Genomic DNA, 19,558 nt, shown 5'->3' with positions numbered 1-19,558 from the left:
GAGAAAAAATTTTGTAGAGTCTAATGATGGTATGTTATGGTAAAAAAAACACTTTGAGATAAGACATAACAGCTCTTGGAGAACAATGGCTGAGTTGTTTTTTTCTTTTATTCACAACACAAAGTGCATAGACAAGAAAATTCATAAACCGATCCCTCATGGCAAGCCAATATTTTAAAGATTTCCTCTCTTTGCCCTCCCTGAATGTGTGAATAACAGGAGGTAATAAAGCACCACGCCACACTGTCTGAGAGAAACCTCCTTCCCGCTTCTGAGACCCAGAAGCAATTGGTTGTAAGTAACAGGACAAATGCATTACAGCTTTTCGAAGTATGCTAGGCGCCAAATACCCAACAGCACATATGGGGCACAGGCTACTTTCCATGCAGACAGACAAGGAACAGGTGACACTACCAAGTGTCTGCTTTGGAGCTGAAAGACCAGTGTTGTAGGCCTTGGCAGCTGGCCACTCCCACGTCTTTCTGGTCCTCTCAACAGCCGACAGGACACACCCAGCCTGCTCTGCCCATGACCGCTGCTGGTCACCTGACTTACCTCCTTACGAAAGGATGGGGCAGGGTGGAAGAGCTGGCAGCAGACTACCTCCTGGGGCTTCTCCCAGACAATGGCTGAACACACGGGTCTGTGCCTAGGCTACCCACATGACGCTTATGGCCTGGTCCACGTTCCTGAGCTTCACCCCCTGGAATCTAGTCCTAGAGCCTGGGGTGGAGCCACAGTGGTTCTGCTGGGTGGCCCACCTGGCTGTGGCGCACATATCAAGGGCCTGGGTCAGGGAGACCGCGGCTCCTGTCCCTGCTTGATCTCCAACAGCTATGTGGCTTCCGCAAATTATAATATCATCCCAAGCCTCACAACATTTCTACAAAGTGGACAGTGCCCCATGGGACTGCTGTGAGGATTAAACAGGAAAATCAGTATCAAGACCCACGCCACGTCCTTCGTCCATGTGTCCAGCACAAAGTGGCTGCCTTGTCACCACCATCACATGCCAGCCACTGACTCCTTCCAGCAGCACTAGCTCTACTCTGTGGACTCACACGAGGATGGCAAGTTCTGTAGACTATGTCTAGGATGTTAACCAAATGTGTGTGTGTGTGTGTGGGGGGAAACTGTCCTTTTCAACAGTGCCCAAACCAAGGTGAACTGAACACGCCACTTGCACTGCTTCTCAACTCGGGCATGTGAACCAAAGCCCTGGGGTCACGTGAAAATGCAGATCAGACTCAGCAGCTCTGGGTGGGGCCTCACATAAGCTCCAGGTGATGCTGGAGCTGCTGACCTGCAGCCTCTGAGTAGCACCGACCCAGGGTCTGTGTGACAAAGTCCCACACCTCCTCTCAGGCCAGTGGAATCCTAATCTTCACGGCAGAAGTCTAGGAAACTGTATGTTTTAACAAATACCTGTGAGGATACCATCAGAAAACCTGAGAGACACTCTTATGGTTAATATCAGCCATTGGCAAAAGCTTTTCAGTAAATGGCCAGACAGTCAACATTTTAGTCTTTGTGGGCCATATGGTTTCTGCTACAACTGCTCAAGCCAGCCACTAGAGCATGAAAGAGCCACAGATAATGTATACATGAATAAGCATCTTTGTGCCAATAAAACTTTATTTACAAATGAGCAGTGGGCCAGATTTGGCTAGTAGGCCACAATTTGCTGACTTCTGTTCTAGACCAACTGCCTTAGCACATATGGAGGAAGTAGCAGTAACAATTTGGAAGACTATTTGGGACAGTCTGACTGTAGGTTCTCCAAAGTATTCTAATGGGAAAGAAAGATTTGTGGTAACCAGTGTGTTAAAGTGCTTGAAATAGAAAGAAACACAAAAGAAGGCATCTGATTTTCAGAAACAAAAACATTGAAATGAAGAAGAACTACTCAGAGTATTGGGAGCTAGACCTTAATGCTTAAATTTTTGGCTCAACAGGTCCTAAAGATGAAAATATGTAAAAGTTGCAGGCTTGTGAAACTGGGCCAGTTCTGAAACTAAGCTTCTAGAATTTTAGCAAATAAACCAAAAGCACCGATATTTATTCATCAACACAAAATTTAGTTTAAATAAAACAGAAAAGAAAGAAACCAAAACACCAGGCCTATCCACGTTTCAGAGTTCCTTGCTTTTTGAAAATAGTGGGGCCTGGTGAACACAAATGTTATTGTTATATAGTCAAATACATGACAATATGTCAAGAGGCCACAAATAAAAAATAAGAGACTGTGTATCAAGTAAAACTGTGTGAAAGTACACTAGCCAAGCAAATACCTTCAGGGGTTATTTGAAAATAGCTGCCAGCTGTGAAGTGTAGAAAATGCAAGCAACTGGACTCCACAGGGCTGTGTCAACAAACGAGAATGAAAATGAAGGAAGGAACGCCATGAGTGGACAGGCGGCAGGACAGACCTCAGAGAGAAAGGTGCCCAGTGTGAGTCACCTGAGTCTGAGAACACCACAGCCTCAAAGAAAGAAGAGGCTGCACAACGGTGATCTTTGCAGAGTTGAAAGAAACCTCTTAACTAAATGCTTAAGAAAGGCTTGTAACAAATATTTAGAAGAGCTACGAATCTGAGAAATACTCAAGTTATAAAACATCTACTAATGGTGGTGAACTGAAAGCAAAAATCTGGGAAGGATCAGAAAAAAAGGGAATATTTCTAATATGGACTTCAGAGGACAGCTGAAATAGAATAAAGACCATATGATCTATCAATGAGGAAACACAAGATTTATAAGGCAGGAAGGAAAATGAGGATACTTTGAAAAGCCTGAGAGGCTTGTTTTGCATTTGCCTGTGTGCAAATCCTACATGGGGTTCATTTTTGTTTTTTATGTGCTGTTTCAGACCATAAACGATTTATATTTTGCAAATCCTACCCATCCCCTCCCTTCATGAAAGGCCTAGTAAATATCTGTATCGAAGTTAAAAGGGAAAACTGCTATTTTACTTTAAATGTGCTGCTTTGCACACAGTAGGTTAAGTGAATACATATGTTGTTGAATTGATTTTAAATTAAATTTAAAATTTCTTTTAGGAACACTGACTTTAATTTATCATAATTAAGTAATCATGTGATGCTTAATGACAGGGATGCGTTCTGAGAAACGCATCGTTAGGCGATTTCGTCATTGTACGAACATCACAGAGTGCCTCGACACACAACTAGATGGCACAGCCCACTGCACACCTCGGCTCTGTGGTACAGCCTACTGCTCCTGGGCTGCAACCTGTACAGCATGTTCCTGCACAAAACAACGAGATTAAATCAAGCATCAGAGAAGATGCAATCGACACATGTGGTAAGCACCAGATACACGAGGCCGCTGCCGGTGTAACACGGCTACTGTTTTACAGCAAACATTTTTTTTAATGAGTAGAAAGACTATGCTTTAAGTTGACAATAAAAAGTACAATAAATACATAAACCAGTAACACAGTCATTTAGTATCATTACCAAGTAGTATGGACTGTACCTAATTGTATGTTGCTGTACTTTTATACAACAGGCAGCGTAGTAGGCTTGTTCACCCCGCCACCACCACAAACACGTTGTGCTATGATATTAAGATGTCACTGGATGATAGGGAGTCTTCAGCTCCATTATAATTTTATGGGGCCACCGTCCCACGTGCAGTCCATTGTTGACCAAAACATCACAATGGGTGCATGACTACAGTCACGTCTAAGACAAATGGGAGACTTTAAGTGCTGTTCTGTAAACTAAAAAAGATCCAAACTGGAATTTGGATCTTGGATATGCCACTAACAAGTTCTGTGACCCTAGGTCAGTTATTTAATCTCGATTACTCAATTTCCTCATCTGTAAAATGGGTGTGAGAATCCCTACGGCTTCCCCGAGGTCATGTGGATAAAATGAGACATCACTGCAAAGGCAAGAGTTTAGCCAGTGCTTGGCACAGAGGAAAAACTGATTAACTGTGAGCTCCCTTCCCTCATAATATAATGTGATATTTAGAATTTTAATTCAGGCAATTACTTAAGTAGTAATTGCTATTTGTATTTACATAGCTGCTTTGATCTAAGAAGCTCAAAGGGCTTTTAATAAATTTAGCATTTTAATAAATGTTTCATTTGCATTCCATTGATTTTGTTTACTCACACCAAAATTTGAAATTTCCTAAAGCAAGACAGACAAGCTAAGAAAACAAGATAATATCGTTGTGTTTACAGGTATCCCGGGTCTGAGTTTTGTCTATTTATCTAAGAAGTCATGACTCCTGGTCCTGTGGAATAAAAGGACCGTGAGAGGCGTGAGGGTGCCTGCTGTGCCCTCTGCTCCTGCCTGCTCAAACTCCTCCCCACCTCGCTTCTCTCAGGCACTGACAACCGAGGTGTTTACTGCACCAGTGAATTTATATACAATCAGCACAATACACATTATCAAATTGTCGGGGGAAAAAAACCAAAGCACGAAGCACGGCACCAGTTCTGAATGCTAACAATGCGAGTGTCCCTGACTGCACGGGACAGGCTTTTAACGAGCCCGGATCTGAGCTGCTGTGGTCTCACCAGTCACATGGGCTGCTCTGCTCCTCCACTAACAGTGCTGAATACTGATAGACGTGTTCGCAACAGGGAAGTGGGCTTCTACTGGCAATCTTTACCAAAGTGTGTTTTCTCCCTTCTCTACACTCGCAGGTTTACCCTGAATGATTTAATTATAATTTTCCTTGTGTAAGACAAATTAAAGAGGAGAGTGGGAGTGTCGTGCCAAGTGCATTATTTATCTCCGTAACAGATTGCTGCTCACCAAGCCCCAGTGCTGGAGCTGCAGCGGCCGCTCACAGGCCCACAAAATGCATGGGGGCAGAGAGTGGAAGGAATTTCCCCAACGGGAGAAAGCTGTAGCCCAGGGGAGGCCATTAAGACAGCTCACCACTTTACAAACAAAAACTCTGACAACACTGTCTTTCCCCAACAAATTTTCACTCCTAAATCCTTTCAAAAAGGATTCTTAACCTAAGATTAGCGTTTGAGAGGCTAGATTATGATTCAGGGTGCAGGGGTTCTTGCTTGTTCAGATGCTGGTCCAGAAAATTGGAAGGGGAAAGGACGCAACACGGAAAGTAAGGGAGAGCTCGGAAGACAGGCACCTTCCAAGCGCACAGGTGAGTGAGTGCAGGACGCACCTTCGCCAAGAGACGCATGCGTGTCTAAAACAAGGTAAGTGAGAACCTATCACAGTGAGAGCTTTTTGACCATTTCCCACTATTTACACAGGATACCACACACGATTTAAAATTAACCACAACAAGGTAAAACCGCATAACATTCATCGTAAGTACCTATATGTACATAACAATTGAATTTTTATCAATCAGTGTTCTAAGTTTGTAACTACTGAATTATCTTCAACCTCGGGTGCTCATTTGTATTATTCGCTACACTCAGTTAAATGTGCGAACTAGCATTTTCTTTTAATCCAGCCACATCTAGGAACCTACCAGATAATAGAAACTGAGATCCAAGAGATGAGTTTCGTAGTTGTCTCTTCTCTGCATGTACAATGGGAAAATTGTGCCTGTTTTTACAACCAGATTAGGCTCAGTACAACCCAGATTCTCTTCTGATCCATATTCTAATTCTGGAATGCAGTATAATGAAGATAATGCTCAACTTTTGTGCAGATAAATAAGGACCATAAAAAAAATCACACAAGCTTATTCTCCTGGAATTGGACTGTCTCTTAGATTCACTTACTTTCCAATGTGCTTTAACCATGAAAAGGGCTATTCTTCTCGCATTTGCCTCACTGCTAATCTATCACCTGACTGCAGATACGTAAGCTTTTAGAATGAAACTGAGCACAGTGCATCTAAACAAGACGAGTTTTTGTGTTCCGGGGAATCTGTGCAGGCTCCACACCGCCGACAAGGCTGCAACGAATACCTTAAGTGCATTGGTCGGCATTTCTCGGGGCGTGGGCCCGCTCTGCCTGAGCATAAAGATGTAATCCAATCACTTCGCAGTAAATGGACTGCATCCATCTGAGGACACCAAAGGCAAGTACAGCAAAGGAGAGCAGCCCAGGGCCTTTTCTTTAAAGCTACCTAAGATTTCATATTTTATTTTTTAATTACAAAGACATTGTAAGAGATTACAGAGCGAGAGCTGAGACTGACTTCCAGACACACCATTCTAGCCTAACTGGAAACAACAGGCCCATTCGGCCTGATGGCTCCAAACTGCTTCTCACTGCCCACCATTCTATTCTTCAAACTCTTCTAAACCAATAAGGTTAAAGCATCTTTTAGTTTGTCTCTGTCTTCCACAGAAACTCCAAAATGACCTTAAAAGGGTAGTTGCAAGTTTTGGTTAAAAGATACTAAAACTCAATTCTGGGAACTTCTCATGGGTGTTAGGTTTGAATGTGACACACACACACACATGCGTGCGCGCTCAGATGTTTTCTGATTATTAAACTCTAAATATATAAAATGTTGCTGGCATAAAGATACACATCTAATTAAACCAGTGGGCTTCCTAATATTTGATATTTCAAAAAAATATGAAATTATATTTGTAATTGCTTAAATGTAAAACATAATTAAGAAAATTTCACTGAGTCACTTTTATTAAAAAACAAAATGTAAAATTTGTTTTTCCTGATGGAAATGACACTATCACATATGATTTTTAAGGTTTCTTCTCTCTGTGGAAGCTCTGCATTAAATATGTAAGAAACTGGGCCGGCCGAGTGGTGCGCTGGTTAGGAGTTGGCTTGGGACGCCACCTCTGAACAGCAGGGCCCCGGTTCGGATCCCACATATGAGGGCCAGTGACGCTGTGCCCTCTACAGCTAAGATAGTGAACAACAGCTCGACCTGGAGTTGGGCTGCCGTGAGTCGCCGGTGATGGCATAGGCTGCAGTGGGGCTGGCTGGCAGCTGGCGTGAGCTTTGGTGAGCCGCCGTGAGCAGCCGTCCAATGGCCGGCGAGTGACTGCCTCACCCGGGGAAGAGCGCAATGATAATACCAACACGGGCCAGTGAAGCAATGTCCTCCACAACTAGACTGAAGAACAAAAAGAACAGCAATTTGTCTGTTCCCCTTCCCTGATTCCCCAACACTGTTCCCCTCCCCCAATTCCCCAAAAAAATCTTAAAAAAAAAAAAGAATTATATAAGAAACAGTTTAAAAATAGTAAACTGAAAAAAGTTTTTAATTTTAGGAGCATTATAATACAGAGGGTGCCAAAAATATATATACAGATTTTAAGAAAGGAAAAAACTATTAAAATGATGCTGATGGTAACCACTTTGAGCTCCTCTTGTAATTGCAGAAGTCAAACGTGACTTGTATTCATGTTCTGTTATCAGTATATACTGAGTGTTACAATTTTAATACAGTTTTTTCCTTTCTGAAAATGTGTATCCATTTTTTGGCACCCTCTGTAGATATATATTCTACTTTTGAAAAGCATCAATAGTAGTAGTAATGCTTCTGGGTGCTGAGATACAAGAGTGTGGATTAACAGCTTCATTTTCTTAGAACTGTATCTCACAGGATGCGTTCTGGGTCTCTAAAACAACCTTAGCTTTAACTAACATCCAAGTAAAGCTCAGGGCAATTAAAAAATATAAAGTCTTAACTTCAAGTAGGAATACGACAGTTGAGACAATGCTACAATATACTCCATGATCAAGAGAAACTGTGCTGTGTATGTTTGTGTGTGTACATACACAAGCCACTTCCATCTCGCCACTCTTCAAAACTTTACTAAGGGTTTACCATGAAAAACGCCATGTGCTTTGGGGACACAGTGTTGACAAGATGGAGGGCAGTGCAGAGTAGGCTAAGTTCTATTTTTTCGCAAACCATGATTAGAAATTGCCCATCGGAGACACTGCTGTTCCCTTAGCAGGTGTGCAGAGCCAAGGAGACCAGCTTGTATCGAGTGAGAACCTGGCAGAAAGAGAAGCCTGGAAGCCTTGAAACCCAACCCATCCAAAGAGAAACCAAAGGCTGCCTGGGTTCCTAAGTTAGGTTAGATCGACACAAGTGCTAATTCCATGTTGAAAAGGTGAAAATAATTAGATGCTTCACACCCAAACAATATTGAATCCATTCTTAATTATATGCACATTCAAGTCACATGGATTCAATCAGGGATTACAGAGCTAAGGCAGGGCTCAGCTGGCCACCCACCCCTCCATATTAAAGACAGTTTGGGACACATCTCAGTGGCACATTCCTACCTTTCCCTTTTGGGGGTGTGGACTGAGAGCTGTCCATTGGTAGAGGCATGTGGGTTCATTATTAAGGAGGTCTTGGAAGGGGCCGAGGAAGAGACACATGTCGTGGTCAGATCCAAGCTGCTGTGATTGTTGCCTGTGGTTTCTTCTGCAGTATGAGCACTTGTCACTTCTTTCCAGAGCTGCTGCAGTTCTGTTGGAATCATGCCTGAAACAAACAAATTGGATAATTAAATCAATTAACAGCTAATTCCGTCCTCTTCAAACAGTAATTAAATCAAAGAGTCAGTAAACAAAGCCTAGTGTTAGGGTTTTTTTTTTTTTTTTTTTTGGTATGTGCAGTTTTCTTTCCCCTCTCAACTCAAGCAAATAGGGTGGTAACAACCATGAACTCCCCCAGTGAGGTGAAGTGCCCTCACCACACATAAAAGGCACTCATGAAAAGGAATAGAAACACAGCCACTTTGCAAAGACAGCGTGCCTCCATCCAAACTGTAGTTTCTAGATTTGTGAAAAGAAGTAGATAGATGTTATCATATTTTTAGACACAAAGAAGGGCTCAAAATAAATTTGTTCAACTATACTAGTATGACAACACAAACCACAAAATGAATAATTTTTGTGCTTAAGTCTTAAATGATGACAAATAGCTTTGTTATTAAATATAGTTTTTATTAATCACTTTTAGACATAAATTATGAATTCATATCGTCTTCCTGAAATGCTTTTCAACTTTTAGCAGTCAAATTGATTATACTATGATTATTTCATTAACACACCTATCTTCCTCATTAATTTTGGTTTCTAGTACCACATGCTTAATTGATGGATGTGTCTACTGAAAAACTGTATAACTTTTTATACAAGTAACACTATTATTACTGTCATTTCTGAGATCAATGCTAATGAACCACTACAGAATAAAATGAAGACGTACAATAAAGTTGGATTAATAAAGTTCTCTTGTTATTTAAGGGGCTCAAAATGGACATGGGTCTTAGGCAGTCAGTGTCACCTTGTATTTTCCCCGAAAGAGAGAGACTCAGTCTGTCAGTCTCCCGGCTGTAGCCTCCTACCCTTTCTTCTGGTGGCATGCCTCTACAGCCCAGGATTTCCAAATTCTCCTTCAATGCAGATTCTAACGTACATGTGCACAGAAGAAAACTATTCTAAATGGCAACTGACAACAACTGCAGCTTCCTGAAAGGACTCCTGAAGGAAATCCCGAACCCCGTACATCATCAGGCAATTCCACATTAGGCCTGGACGTCTGGATCACAGTTCATTGTTTCAATCAACTGTAACATAGCTCTCCTAGAAAGCCTGTCATTTTCTGACGATATAGCACCAACTGAAACAGGAATGTTTCTTACCAAATCCAAGGTATTGAATTAAAAAAGGAGGCTGTGTGCATTATATTCATTTGAAACACATAATAAAAAATGCCAAGGTCTAAATTTAATTTATTTTTGTCATTTAGAATACAATGGATAGATAATCATCTCAACGTGATCAGCCAAACATCTTTACTTTGCTAAACTGTTAAAGATTTTAATTACGCCAGCATTGGAGAGCACTGGTCTAATGAGGCGATGGACTCCAGAGAATCTGAGTGGTTAAGAACTGTGAAATGAGTCTGATAGGAATTTTTTATATTCACCGTGGATCGTTTGCATATCAAAGAGGAGTAAATTATTGCACAGCAGACCAATAACCTTCTCCGCCTTTCTGAGAGGAGTGTTAACAAAAACAGTTCGTCTCTCCTAACGGTTCTCCACGCAAATGTTCAAATGCTCAAGTGTTTGCAATTAATATATATTATAAAGGAGGCTTCAAATGATACATTAAGTGGTCAGATATTCTTAGAACGCATCCTCCACAGCCAAGTCGGTTTTCTTCTTCCTTCATAAAAATCAAATGCCAATTATATTTTGATGGATTTTGTCTCAAATGAGCATTCAGTTATTAGGCATATTCAATTATTACTTGTTCCTCGAAATTAAACCTCGGAGGCAAATTAAACAAAGGGAAAGGTCACTACAGAATCCTGTGTCCGGAGTTGCTGCATCTGGGCTATTATTTTCAAACACCTTGTGAAGAGACATGTGGGGTGTGTTTGAAGCTAACGGGCCTGCCACTGATGTCTGCACACCGACAATTACCTGTGAATATGGCTGATCCTCTGACCACTGTTTACTCAATTGAAACAATAGTGAATGTGCTTGTCTGCTGATGATAGCATATTGATATAAAGCCACAGAAGTCAACACCTATTTTTATTTTCTAGGGAGGAAATACACTTGAAAAGAACAAGGTGCCTATTTTTCAACTCACACTAACTGATTTCTGGGTCAGCAGCATCGGAAGTGGGAAGGCTGGAGGAATGCGGTTGTGTTAACACTTTCCCTCCGAGGAAAGCAGAACTTTGAAGCCATTTAAAAAGTAAGCTGTGTATCCAGCAAATAAAGACAGAGGCAGCTGTCCTGTTCCACCTACGGAACACGTTTACTATTACTCTGCTCTCCTTTTATTCCAACGGGCTGGCCAGTCGCTTCGTCATCCAAGTGGAGAAATGGTAAATAAAAGAGTCACTGACCAACAAACAGGTGGACTTCCAGGTCAAATTTCAATGCGATCATTACACTTAAGAATATTCTCATGAGATTTGGAAGGAAGCAGTCAAATCGGTCTCCTCCATCAGCGCTACCCCTTGTTAGTGATGTTAAACTGCTAGTTCCATGGACACTACCCACCAGAGGATGCTGTTATGTGACAGCCAAGGTTTCATGATAGAATTAAGGCACATAAAAGGTAAGCCAGCCACTCATCAGACTAAACGGGGATCAAATTTCCAGAAAGCATGCGTTTCTTCCTAAATGGTGGGTAGGGATAATCGTATTGAGTTAAATAAATTCACTTACAGGTACATGACCAAGCATAGAATTTTCTCCTATCTATAGTTTACTCTTATAAATTAAAAGGTCAGAATGATGCTGAAAGTGTATTTCAATATGGAATTACTGGTGCTGGGAAGGGTCTGATGATTAAAGAGACCAAGGTGAAAAACAGATATGTTAATTATGTAAAACGGAGAGAAGGCCCTATAATAACCTTACAAACAATAAAAATATGCCTCCATTTCATAACCTTCAGGGAAGAAAAGGCCTTCAAAATATTACTCTCCATCTATTCCTATACTTTGATATGTACCTACATGTTTAAGGCAACTTAGCCATGGCCATGAGCAGGTATGTAAAAGAATTCCTGATGATTATATCATGAAGTGGGTACGACCAGCCTTTTTAACACACAACCCCTGTGCCTTGCTACCTTTCTTTTTTCCAGGATAATCGGCCCCTTCATTATAAAAGAAAATGCAGACACAGGTTTAAAAATGTATGTTGTGGGGACAGTTGACAGATTACTGTTCATGGAACTCAATTTACAGCCCCAGGTATCACTGGCTCAAAGACAAACAGAGTTGATCAACCTTTTTCTGTCCTTGTACATCCATACCCAGGTGACCATGTTCAAGCAAGCAGAAAGTTGATTTAAACCTCATAATGACATCAGTTTTAAGCCATCATCTCTCTGAGATCTCTCTCTCTCTCTCATGTGTGTGTGTGTATATATATATATATATATATATATATATATATATATATAGGGTTGTGCTGTAGTCCAACATGACTGAATTCTCAAGCCACTTTGGGTGAGGGGGTGGGGGAGACAGAGCCAAACTCCTAATTCCACAAATATGGCAATGATACTGGGCGTTCGCCTCACTGCAAGAACCTGACGTGACACACACATAGTATTTACATTTACGCATCTTAGGCACATATAAAGGTATCCTTCAAATTTTAAATATGCATCTTCCTAATGTTGCAGGGGCTAATAGTTAGTGTCCACTGCTAAGCATATCAATCACAGCCTCGGCTGGTGAATTACCTACCGGTGTCTCTGATATGTTACTGCAGAGATTACACTTCATGCATCACCACATTCATTTCTTTCACATTACACATGAGCTTGTCTTGTCACTGCCCAATTGCCCCCTTTTGGACAGCTTAACGGATGTACTATAACAATGAACCTTAGTGAGCCAGCTACCAGTAGAGGCCACAGTGGTGGGAAGAGGAGAGAGGCCCAAGCCTGAGTCTGGGGGGTGCGTGAGCAGCCCGCAGTGCTTCCAACGACAAGCCCACGGAGTAATTAATGCGTGTTGTGACGTTCTGCAGCACAAGAACACACGAGCTGGTGTGTTGCTCTCCCCAGGGCTGCTCAGTTATCACATCTCCTATTTTGATGGCAACAGAAATGCTGATTATACATCAAGCAGTTGAGCAGTAATGGCAGAAAGAGCAGAGGGGGGAGAGGAGTTAGAGGAAAAAGCCCTGGTCTCAACATGAAAAACATAAACAAAACCACAAAGAACCCCCAAAAGGGACAGGAACTGGGTGTGGTTGACTCAAGAGAAGATTCAGATGTGGGCATGCCTCACTGGCTCCACCTGACACCAAGCGTCACTGAGCGCGTGGCCATGCCTCACGCACACGTGGGGGAAAGAGGGCTCACATTTTCAGCCCTCTTCTGGGGGGCAGCTACTCCAGGCCCCAAAGGCTCCAGCTACCAGCCTTCACAGCACATTTACACATCCATCCAAGTGTGTGAGCACTGAAAGGAATGGAGCCTAAGGAGACAATGAAACCTGCTGTAGCACATGGGACAGGGAAACTATTTCAACCCAGCAGGGCAATTTCCTTTCCTTCCTTTCCTCCCCTCTGGTTCTGAACCTGCATTCACATTACACACGGGAAAGGCCAGGTTCTTAAACCAAGAGGACTAAGGACAGCTGGAATACTCACTTGTTTCTCGTGTGCAACACCCACTGGAATAACATGTCAGTGGCTTTTCAAAAGAAATTTTTAAATCCACGAACTCTTGGTATTTTTCAAAGAACCCCAGTTTTTGAAGAGCTAGAGATGAAAACACTACCTGTTCTGATGAGTGTAGAACTAACATGCTCCAAAATCAATGGTCCGATGAAGGTAAAAAACAAAGAAAAAGAGAAAGCAAGCCCCACAGAAAACAACTTTGTTTTTTGTAGCAGAAAGAGTTTAATCTTAATCGTTTACAGAAAAATAAACCTGACTCTATCTCTAGATATTAAAAAGGGGCATTTATAAAGCACCACTAAGATTTAAAACAGAACAAGTTACATGATATAAAATACAGCTTAAAATAACTGTATTTTACGAAAACCTTCAAGGAAATTCATTTGTTGATTCCAGACTGAAAACACTAGGAGGTCCGATTAAAACGCCCAGTAAATCAAAGCAGCACTGCTGTCTCTTATTCTAGGAGTGTGCAGCAGTGGGACCACGCCGCTACTGCTAAGCCTTCCATCACCGATGTCGTCATTTCGGCATCAACAAGCACTTCAGCTTCGACAAAAGTCCATCATTGTCACCTCATCCAGCTGCTCTTCTGAGTTTGTATGTACGTGTTTTAGAGGGGCAGTTTCCTTAATGCTGAGCTGGCATAAACCATGAGACACCTCCCACCTCTGCCCACAGTATTCCAGAGCAGTGCCTTCTGTATCATCAACACCTACCTTGGGCGAGGGGCTGGAGGGGAAGGGCAGGCTGCCCGGGCTGAATCGTTAGGAGGCCTTGGCGCTGCAAAGACAGGACGTGCTGCTGCTGTAACTGCTGCATCTGTAGAAGCTGCTGCTGAAAAGCCAACTGCTGGGTGGCCACCTGCTGCTGCTGTAAGAAATCAGGAAGGAAAAAAAAAAGGAGATGGCCACGTCCCATGGAAGGTTACAACACACACGCGCGCGCGTACGTGTCATCACCCAAGACTGAGAATGGTCACTGGCGTTGTGTCAAGCTCAGTGTCAAGCCTGGTGTAACGGGGACAGAACGCATCACCTCTGAACAGAGGTGAGGGGGTGGGAGCAGTACCCTTCTGCTGTCTGCTCTCACAGAAAAATAACTCGTCAATCAAGTCAGCTTTCCCCACAGTCTGAAAGGCCTGAGTGTTTGTAGTCAAGAGGTGAACTTGTAGACTTTGAAATTTTTAATTATAACACTAGAAAGAAGACTGCAGCACTCTAGTGGGAAGGGATTTGAACTCTGAACCTCTGAGGTGTGAGAGAACAAGCTGTCTTCCGCCTATCCGCCCGCCTGCACCGGGAGAAGCTTTTAACTACTCTGTTTATCACTTCTGACATAAATAAATGAGAAAAAATCAGACCTTTGAAGAAGAAAAACTTCATCTAATATTGTTAATTAGCCATGACAAACGATGAAATAACACTGTAAATCTTTCATAGAAACAGCTACTAGGTTTTAATTACATACATTCATAATTTAGCAAACAACATTATACTCAACTGTGAGTGTTTAATAAGAGGACACTAAGCTGCAGAGGCCTTCACTTGGCTGGAGTTTCAGAAACCCCTAGGTCTGCCTGTCAGTCCTGCTCCCCCACAGGCTTTGTTCTTGAAAAGAAGGGGCTTTACAATTTGATAAATATCTTTTTGTTGATTGGACAATGACAGGAGGAAAACTTCTGTTGTGTAAAACATTAATACATCACTCTAGTGTTTAGCAGACCTTGCTCCAGCCAAAAAAATTAATGTAGATTTCCTCAGTAATTATCTGAGTGATAGAAAGATAATACAGTGCAGTAGTACAATAAATAGAAGGAAATTATCTAATATCCTTAATCTGCTAGGAATCAAATCGAGGTGGAGGTCTTAGCCACATCATGGCTAACAATTATGAAAGGAAAATTAACTCTTCCCAAACTGTAGCCCCCAAAAAGGTTCTTTTTAGAAAAGAACAAGACCTCTTTGCCTAATTCTGAGCATTATTCAAACAAAACATCAGATAGACTTTCGCAACTAAAAGGACTCCATACAACACTTTCAGAGCTTCTAATAACTGTACTTTACAAACAACTGCATTCACTTAACCCAATGCATGACCTTGATCTGCTACATCCATAAAATGGTATGTGGATCAGGACCTTCCGATGGCAAAGTTCAAAGGAAGAGAAAAATAGTGGTTTCCTTTTGGTCTTTGTGTAGTTTATTTTACAGTAAAAACCATCATTCTCATATTAGCAACCAATTTCAGACTTACTACCATGCCACTGAGAAAGTTAATTGAGTTTCACTCCAAAAAACAAATTCTATACCACTAACAACAAAAATTTAAATAAATTTAAATGAAAAGCCAGTGTTTTCATTTTAAGAACAGCATGCATAAAATGATCCAATTGTTTTCACCCCTTCCCAAGTTATCACATTAATGTAAAACCCAATGATAGTTATATTCATGTCAAAATGATTTTTCATTTCTTCAACAGATATTAATTCACAACATTTTAAAAAAGGGGAAGAGAAAAAAAGAACCCGGGTACAAAAAAAAAAAAATCAGGGAATTAGCAATTCTTGAAGAAGAAAATAATGGGAGAGGGGGGTGCTGGAGTTTAGGGAGGGTGTTTCCTGTCTTACTGTAAATGAAATGTTTAAAAATTGTGTATTTATATAAAATGACTGATGGTTTTTCTGTTGTCTCTGTGGCCATCCCTAGGAAAAGCTCATGAAAGCTGTCCATGTTTGAAAAGCCAGGATATAAAAGTATACAAGGCCCATTGTCCAAAGAGAGAATTTAAAAGCAACACTGGTTGCCAAACTGCTCCCCACCCAGTTACCAAACACAGGATACGAGCCCATTTGTTTACTTCTCACAATTGAATGCACACAAAAAAGGTCTCCATGCAGTCCCCTCAACAGGTCAGTAGTCAGTGTTAGAATGCTCAAATGCCCTGATAAACCTTGCATTTCGGGTCCCCTCCCTGGTGCTGCAGTCAAAGGTCTGTTTTCCTTTCTCTGGCTCCTCCCTACTGCCTAACATAAACTGTCAGAGCTGCCGGAGGGGTGGGGGGAGAGACGGAACAAACAGCCCTTTTCAAACAATCGATTCAGCCTACCTCACCGGCACAGGATGAGATCTTTTTCTGTGGCTTGACTTACTATTAATTCTGCCTTCTAATTTTCCACACCCGTGCTGTCATATATTAAGGGGCAGTCCCTTAAATAGCTAGCTGTATGGGGCGATAGGGTATCTATCTCCTATGGAAGGTCGTAGGTCTAACTCAAAGAAAAAAACTTAAGAAAAAAACACCCTTGAGGCAACTTTAGGAAAAAAGCGAGTAAAAGTTCATGATTCTGGCCAAGGATCAAGAGTCTTACTGCAGTGGTAATCAAAAAAAGGAAAAGGGGGGGGGGTAGGGGGACCTGACAATTCAAAATTATGAGCCACTAATGACTGGGGATTCAGTAAATTAATATACTTGTTCCATCTGTCAACATCCAAGTTCAAACCTTGTTAAAGTCATAACCACCAGTCCACATCATGAAATTGCTACCATGTGACTCTCTTTCATTGTGGCACAAAAGGACCACCACCTGCATGATAATTTCAGGAGACTACGCCCTACCTCAGGAAAACAAGGATCTCTCAATCACTGTTCCAACAGGTCTCAGCCAAATCCACTGGCACCATGAATATATCTTGGAATCCAAGGAGACCTGCCCATGGGTCTGCTCCCCTCAGGAAGTTATGGAAACGTGTCTCCTGGATCACCTCTGCCTTGGAGACGGATGGCAAAGTGTGCCCACAGCAAACCTGGGGGCCCCTGAGGTGCTAGAGCGCTGCTGCGATGCCCCCTTTCTCCTCGTTCACACACCGAGTATTCCCTTCTCTCCCTTACCTCCCTCCCCAAACTCAGACCCCACCAGTGTCTTTGCATGCCGAGATGCCCCCTTTCTGACAGCAGCAATTTGGGCACGTTAACTTTTATCCTTCCTTCTGCTGCGTAACTGTCCCCTTCACGTTTCTTTATCTGCCCTCTGAGCACATCTGAACTTTCATGTTCTCCCAGCATGCAGACGAGCATTCCAAACTATGTGGAACAGACCAAGTAAGAGGTTAATAAGAAGAGGCAACAGAAAGGAAAAACACCATCCCTGCTAACTGATAAGAATGACAGTGGCAGCCCTTTTTTGTTTGTCTTCAAATATAGAGTTAAAGATCTTTAAAAAACTAAATTTTGATGCCTTTGAAAAGAAAGAAGCACAAAATAACAACAGGGGGTTATTGCCTGCGAGCCACAGGGGAGAAACTCCATAATTCTTATTCTCCCTTTTGAAGGCTGTTAGAAATCTGATTCAAAAAAGCAACAGCAGAAGGGGAAACCTCTTGAGGCTGTAACCATTTCCTGTGATCATGCATAATGTGCTTCAAAAGTGGGTTTTTACCAATTCTGTTGATCAATTGCACCTCCTTCATATCCCTTCTTTTTTCTGCTGTGTTTACATCTGATGTGACTCAATGACAAGCACTGTCTGAGACTGTGAAACAGGCCTGTCATGTTGATTTATGGGCGCATCAAACCACAACTTGTCCAAACTGAAGCTCGCAGTTCATTAATTAGAGAGTTGTGACTTTGAAGTCAGCTTTCAGACTGTGGTTTTTAACATTTGGCTTAATTTATATGCTCTTGAATGTGGATCTCTAAGGAAAAAACTGAAATTCCCTTCTTGTCTTTGAACTTCTTTTGACCGCACAATAATCATTTCTTTGTCCAGAGTGATGCCTGCAATCCCAGAGTCATTAACGCGCATTGAACTGCCACTGATGAGTAAGCCCCACTGAATTAGAAAAACAGCCAGCAAAACAAAGCTGAGAGCCTTCTGCACAGTGATATCTCACAATTACATGCCTTTCCTCCCTGTGCCATTTCCATTTTAATTACTGTTAGTCCTTTAGATTTACATTTTAGACACTTTTTAATCTGTTCCTTTTTTATTATAACAGCACCCAGTAGCGCGCCACTGTACTTAGGTTGTGTCAGCATTTTCATTAAAACACCTCCTTCTCTTTACCCCAAAACTGCCCCTACTCTACAGGGGTTTATATCCAGGCTGCTAAACAGGACTCCAGGGTGAAAACTTGGCCGGGAGTGGAAAATGTACCCAGTTTGTGTGAGGGAGGAAGGAGCCAGCAAAGGAGAATGTTGGGGTTATTCCCACGGTGTAAAATCAGTGCTTGCCGGACTACACACTCAGTGGGGGCACCTGGGAAAACACTTTCCCAACAAGGGAAAGCGGCCACCTGTGTAGGGCAGGGAATGGAGATGTTAAATTGGACTGTGAGCTGCGTATCGGACATACAACAATTACAAGGAGGACACTTACATGAAAAGAATTTCAGTCACTGTACAAATATGAGGAAGTAAGTTCCATCGGCCCACTGTGGAATGGGTACAGATATCATGATAACGCATACATGCACAAAGGTGCGCTCCCAAAATGGCTGCGCCTCACCCACATGGAATCGTACACAAGGTGAGATGGAATCTCCCCTGGGAAGGCCTTACCACTCAGGGGGCTGATACTGTCCCCTAACTGGGTGGGGTAGCATATACAATGCCTGTGTGCGCTTACACAGTAGCCTGCACACAGCAGCTGTTGGAATACACTATTTTTTTTTTTTGGTCAGAGAAACACAAGTAGCCCAAGCTGAAAACTTCTCTAACCCTAACTCCTGCCATCGCATACATGCCTGTAGCAGTTACAATGTACAATTTGCAGGAAGAAGTTGAACTGGGATGGGGGTGTTTAATCTTGCTCTAACTTTTTTTGTTCGTCCAACCTCACAAGAAATTCTTCTTCCAAAGGAGCAGGCCAGCACCACACACCCAAGCTCTCTAAGCTAGAAAAAACAGTCCAGTGTGTATCCAAATCAAATTCTACTGAAAACACTTCACTTCCCCCAGGTACATCGTGCAAAAGGAGCCCTGCAGGGCCTGCCCAGGACCCCTTGCCGGTGCTCATATAGGTCCACCTGCAGTGGTGTTATAAAGTATGTGCCCGCAAACAAATGGAACCCAGAAAAATCTGAGCAAAACTGGACAATAACTCTCAGTCTGAAAGCTGAGAACCGATAGAGTCAGCTCAGTTGTGCAATCATTTAAAAGATGAATGACAGTTTAATAGCCACTAGATAGTCCTCTGGGATCTGTGGTTTGAAAGTAAAATATGTATTGTCGGTACCTCTTTAGGCTGTTTTCCAGCATGTTGTTGTTGTAAAAGTTGAAGCTGCAACTGTTCCTGTTGTTTTTTATAAAACTCTTGAAGCTGCTGCTACAAAGAAAAGAGAGGATGGTAAGTGAAGGGTAGCACCCATCCACAGCTCCGTCTGGTGCCATACACAAACTGGGACTTGAAAAATAGCATCC

The 19,558-nt window shown here is 42.2% G+C and overlaps 1 protein-coding gene across 12 annotated transcripts in view; it reads right to left on the bottom strand.

The window, feature by feature from the left end:
- FOXP1 (forkhead box P1) overlaps positions 1 to 19,558 on the bottom strand; it is a 601,823-nt gene that overhangs the window by 74,254 nt on the left and 508,011 nt on the right. For 11 of the 12 annotated variants that reach the window (XM_019651316.1, XM_019651317.1, XM_019651323.1 and 8 more), the window contains 3 exons: positions 19,374 to 19,463; positions 13,857 to 14,010; positions 8,243 to 8,447 (listed from right to left, as the gene is read on the bottom strand). In XM_019651316.1, coding sequence (XP_019506861.1) covers positions 8,243 to 8,447; positions 13,857 to 14,010; positions 19,374 to 19,463 — 449 coding nt within the window. The remainder of the gene's footprint in view (positions 1 to 8,242; positions 8,448 to 13,856; positions 14,011 to 19,373; positions 19,464 to 19,558) is intronic. The other variant, XM_019651322.1, reaches the window with a different exon arrangement.

This window comes from Hipposideros armiger, unplaced genomic scaffold (assembly GCF_001890085.2).
Source record: "Hipposideros armiger isolate ML-2016 unplaced genomic scaffold, ASM189008v1 scaffold_158, whole genome shotgun sequence".
Lineage (NCBI taxonomy): Eukaryota > Metazoa > Chordata > Mammalia > Chiroptera > Hipposideridae > Hipposideros > Hipposideros armiger.
Note: the sequence above shows the minus strand (reverse complement) of the source record. Positions and strands in the feature narration are given on the sequence as shown.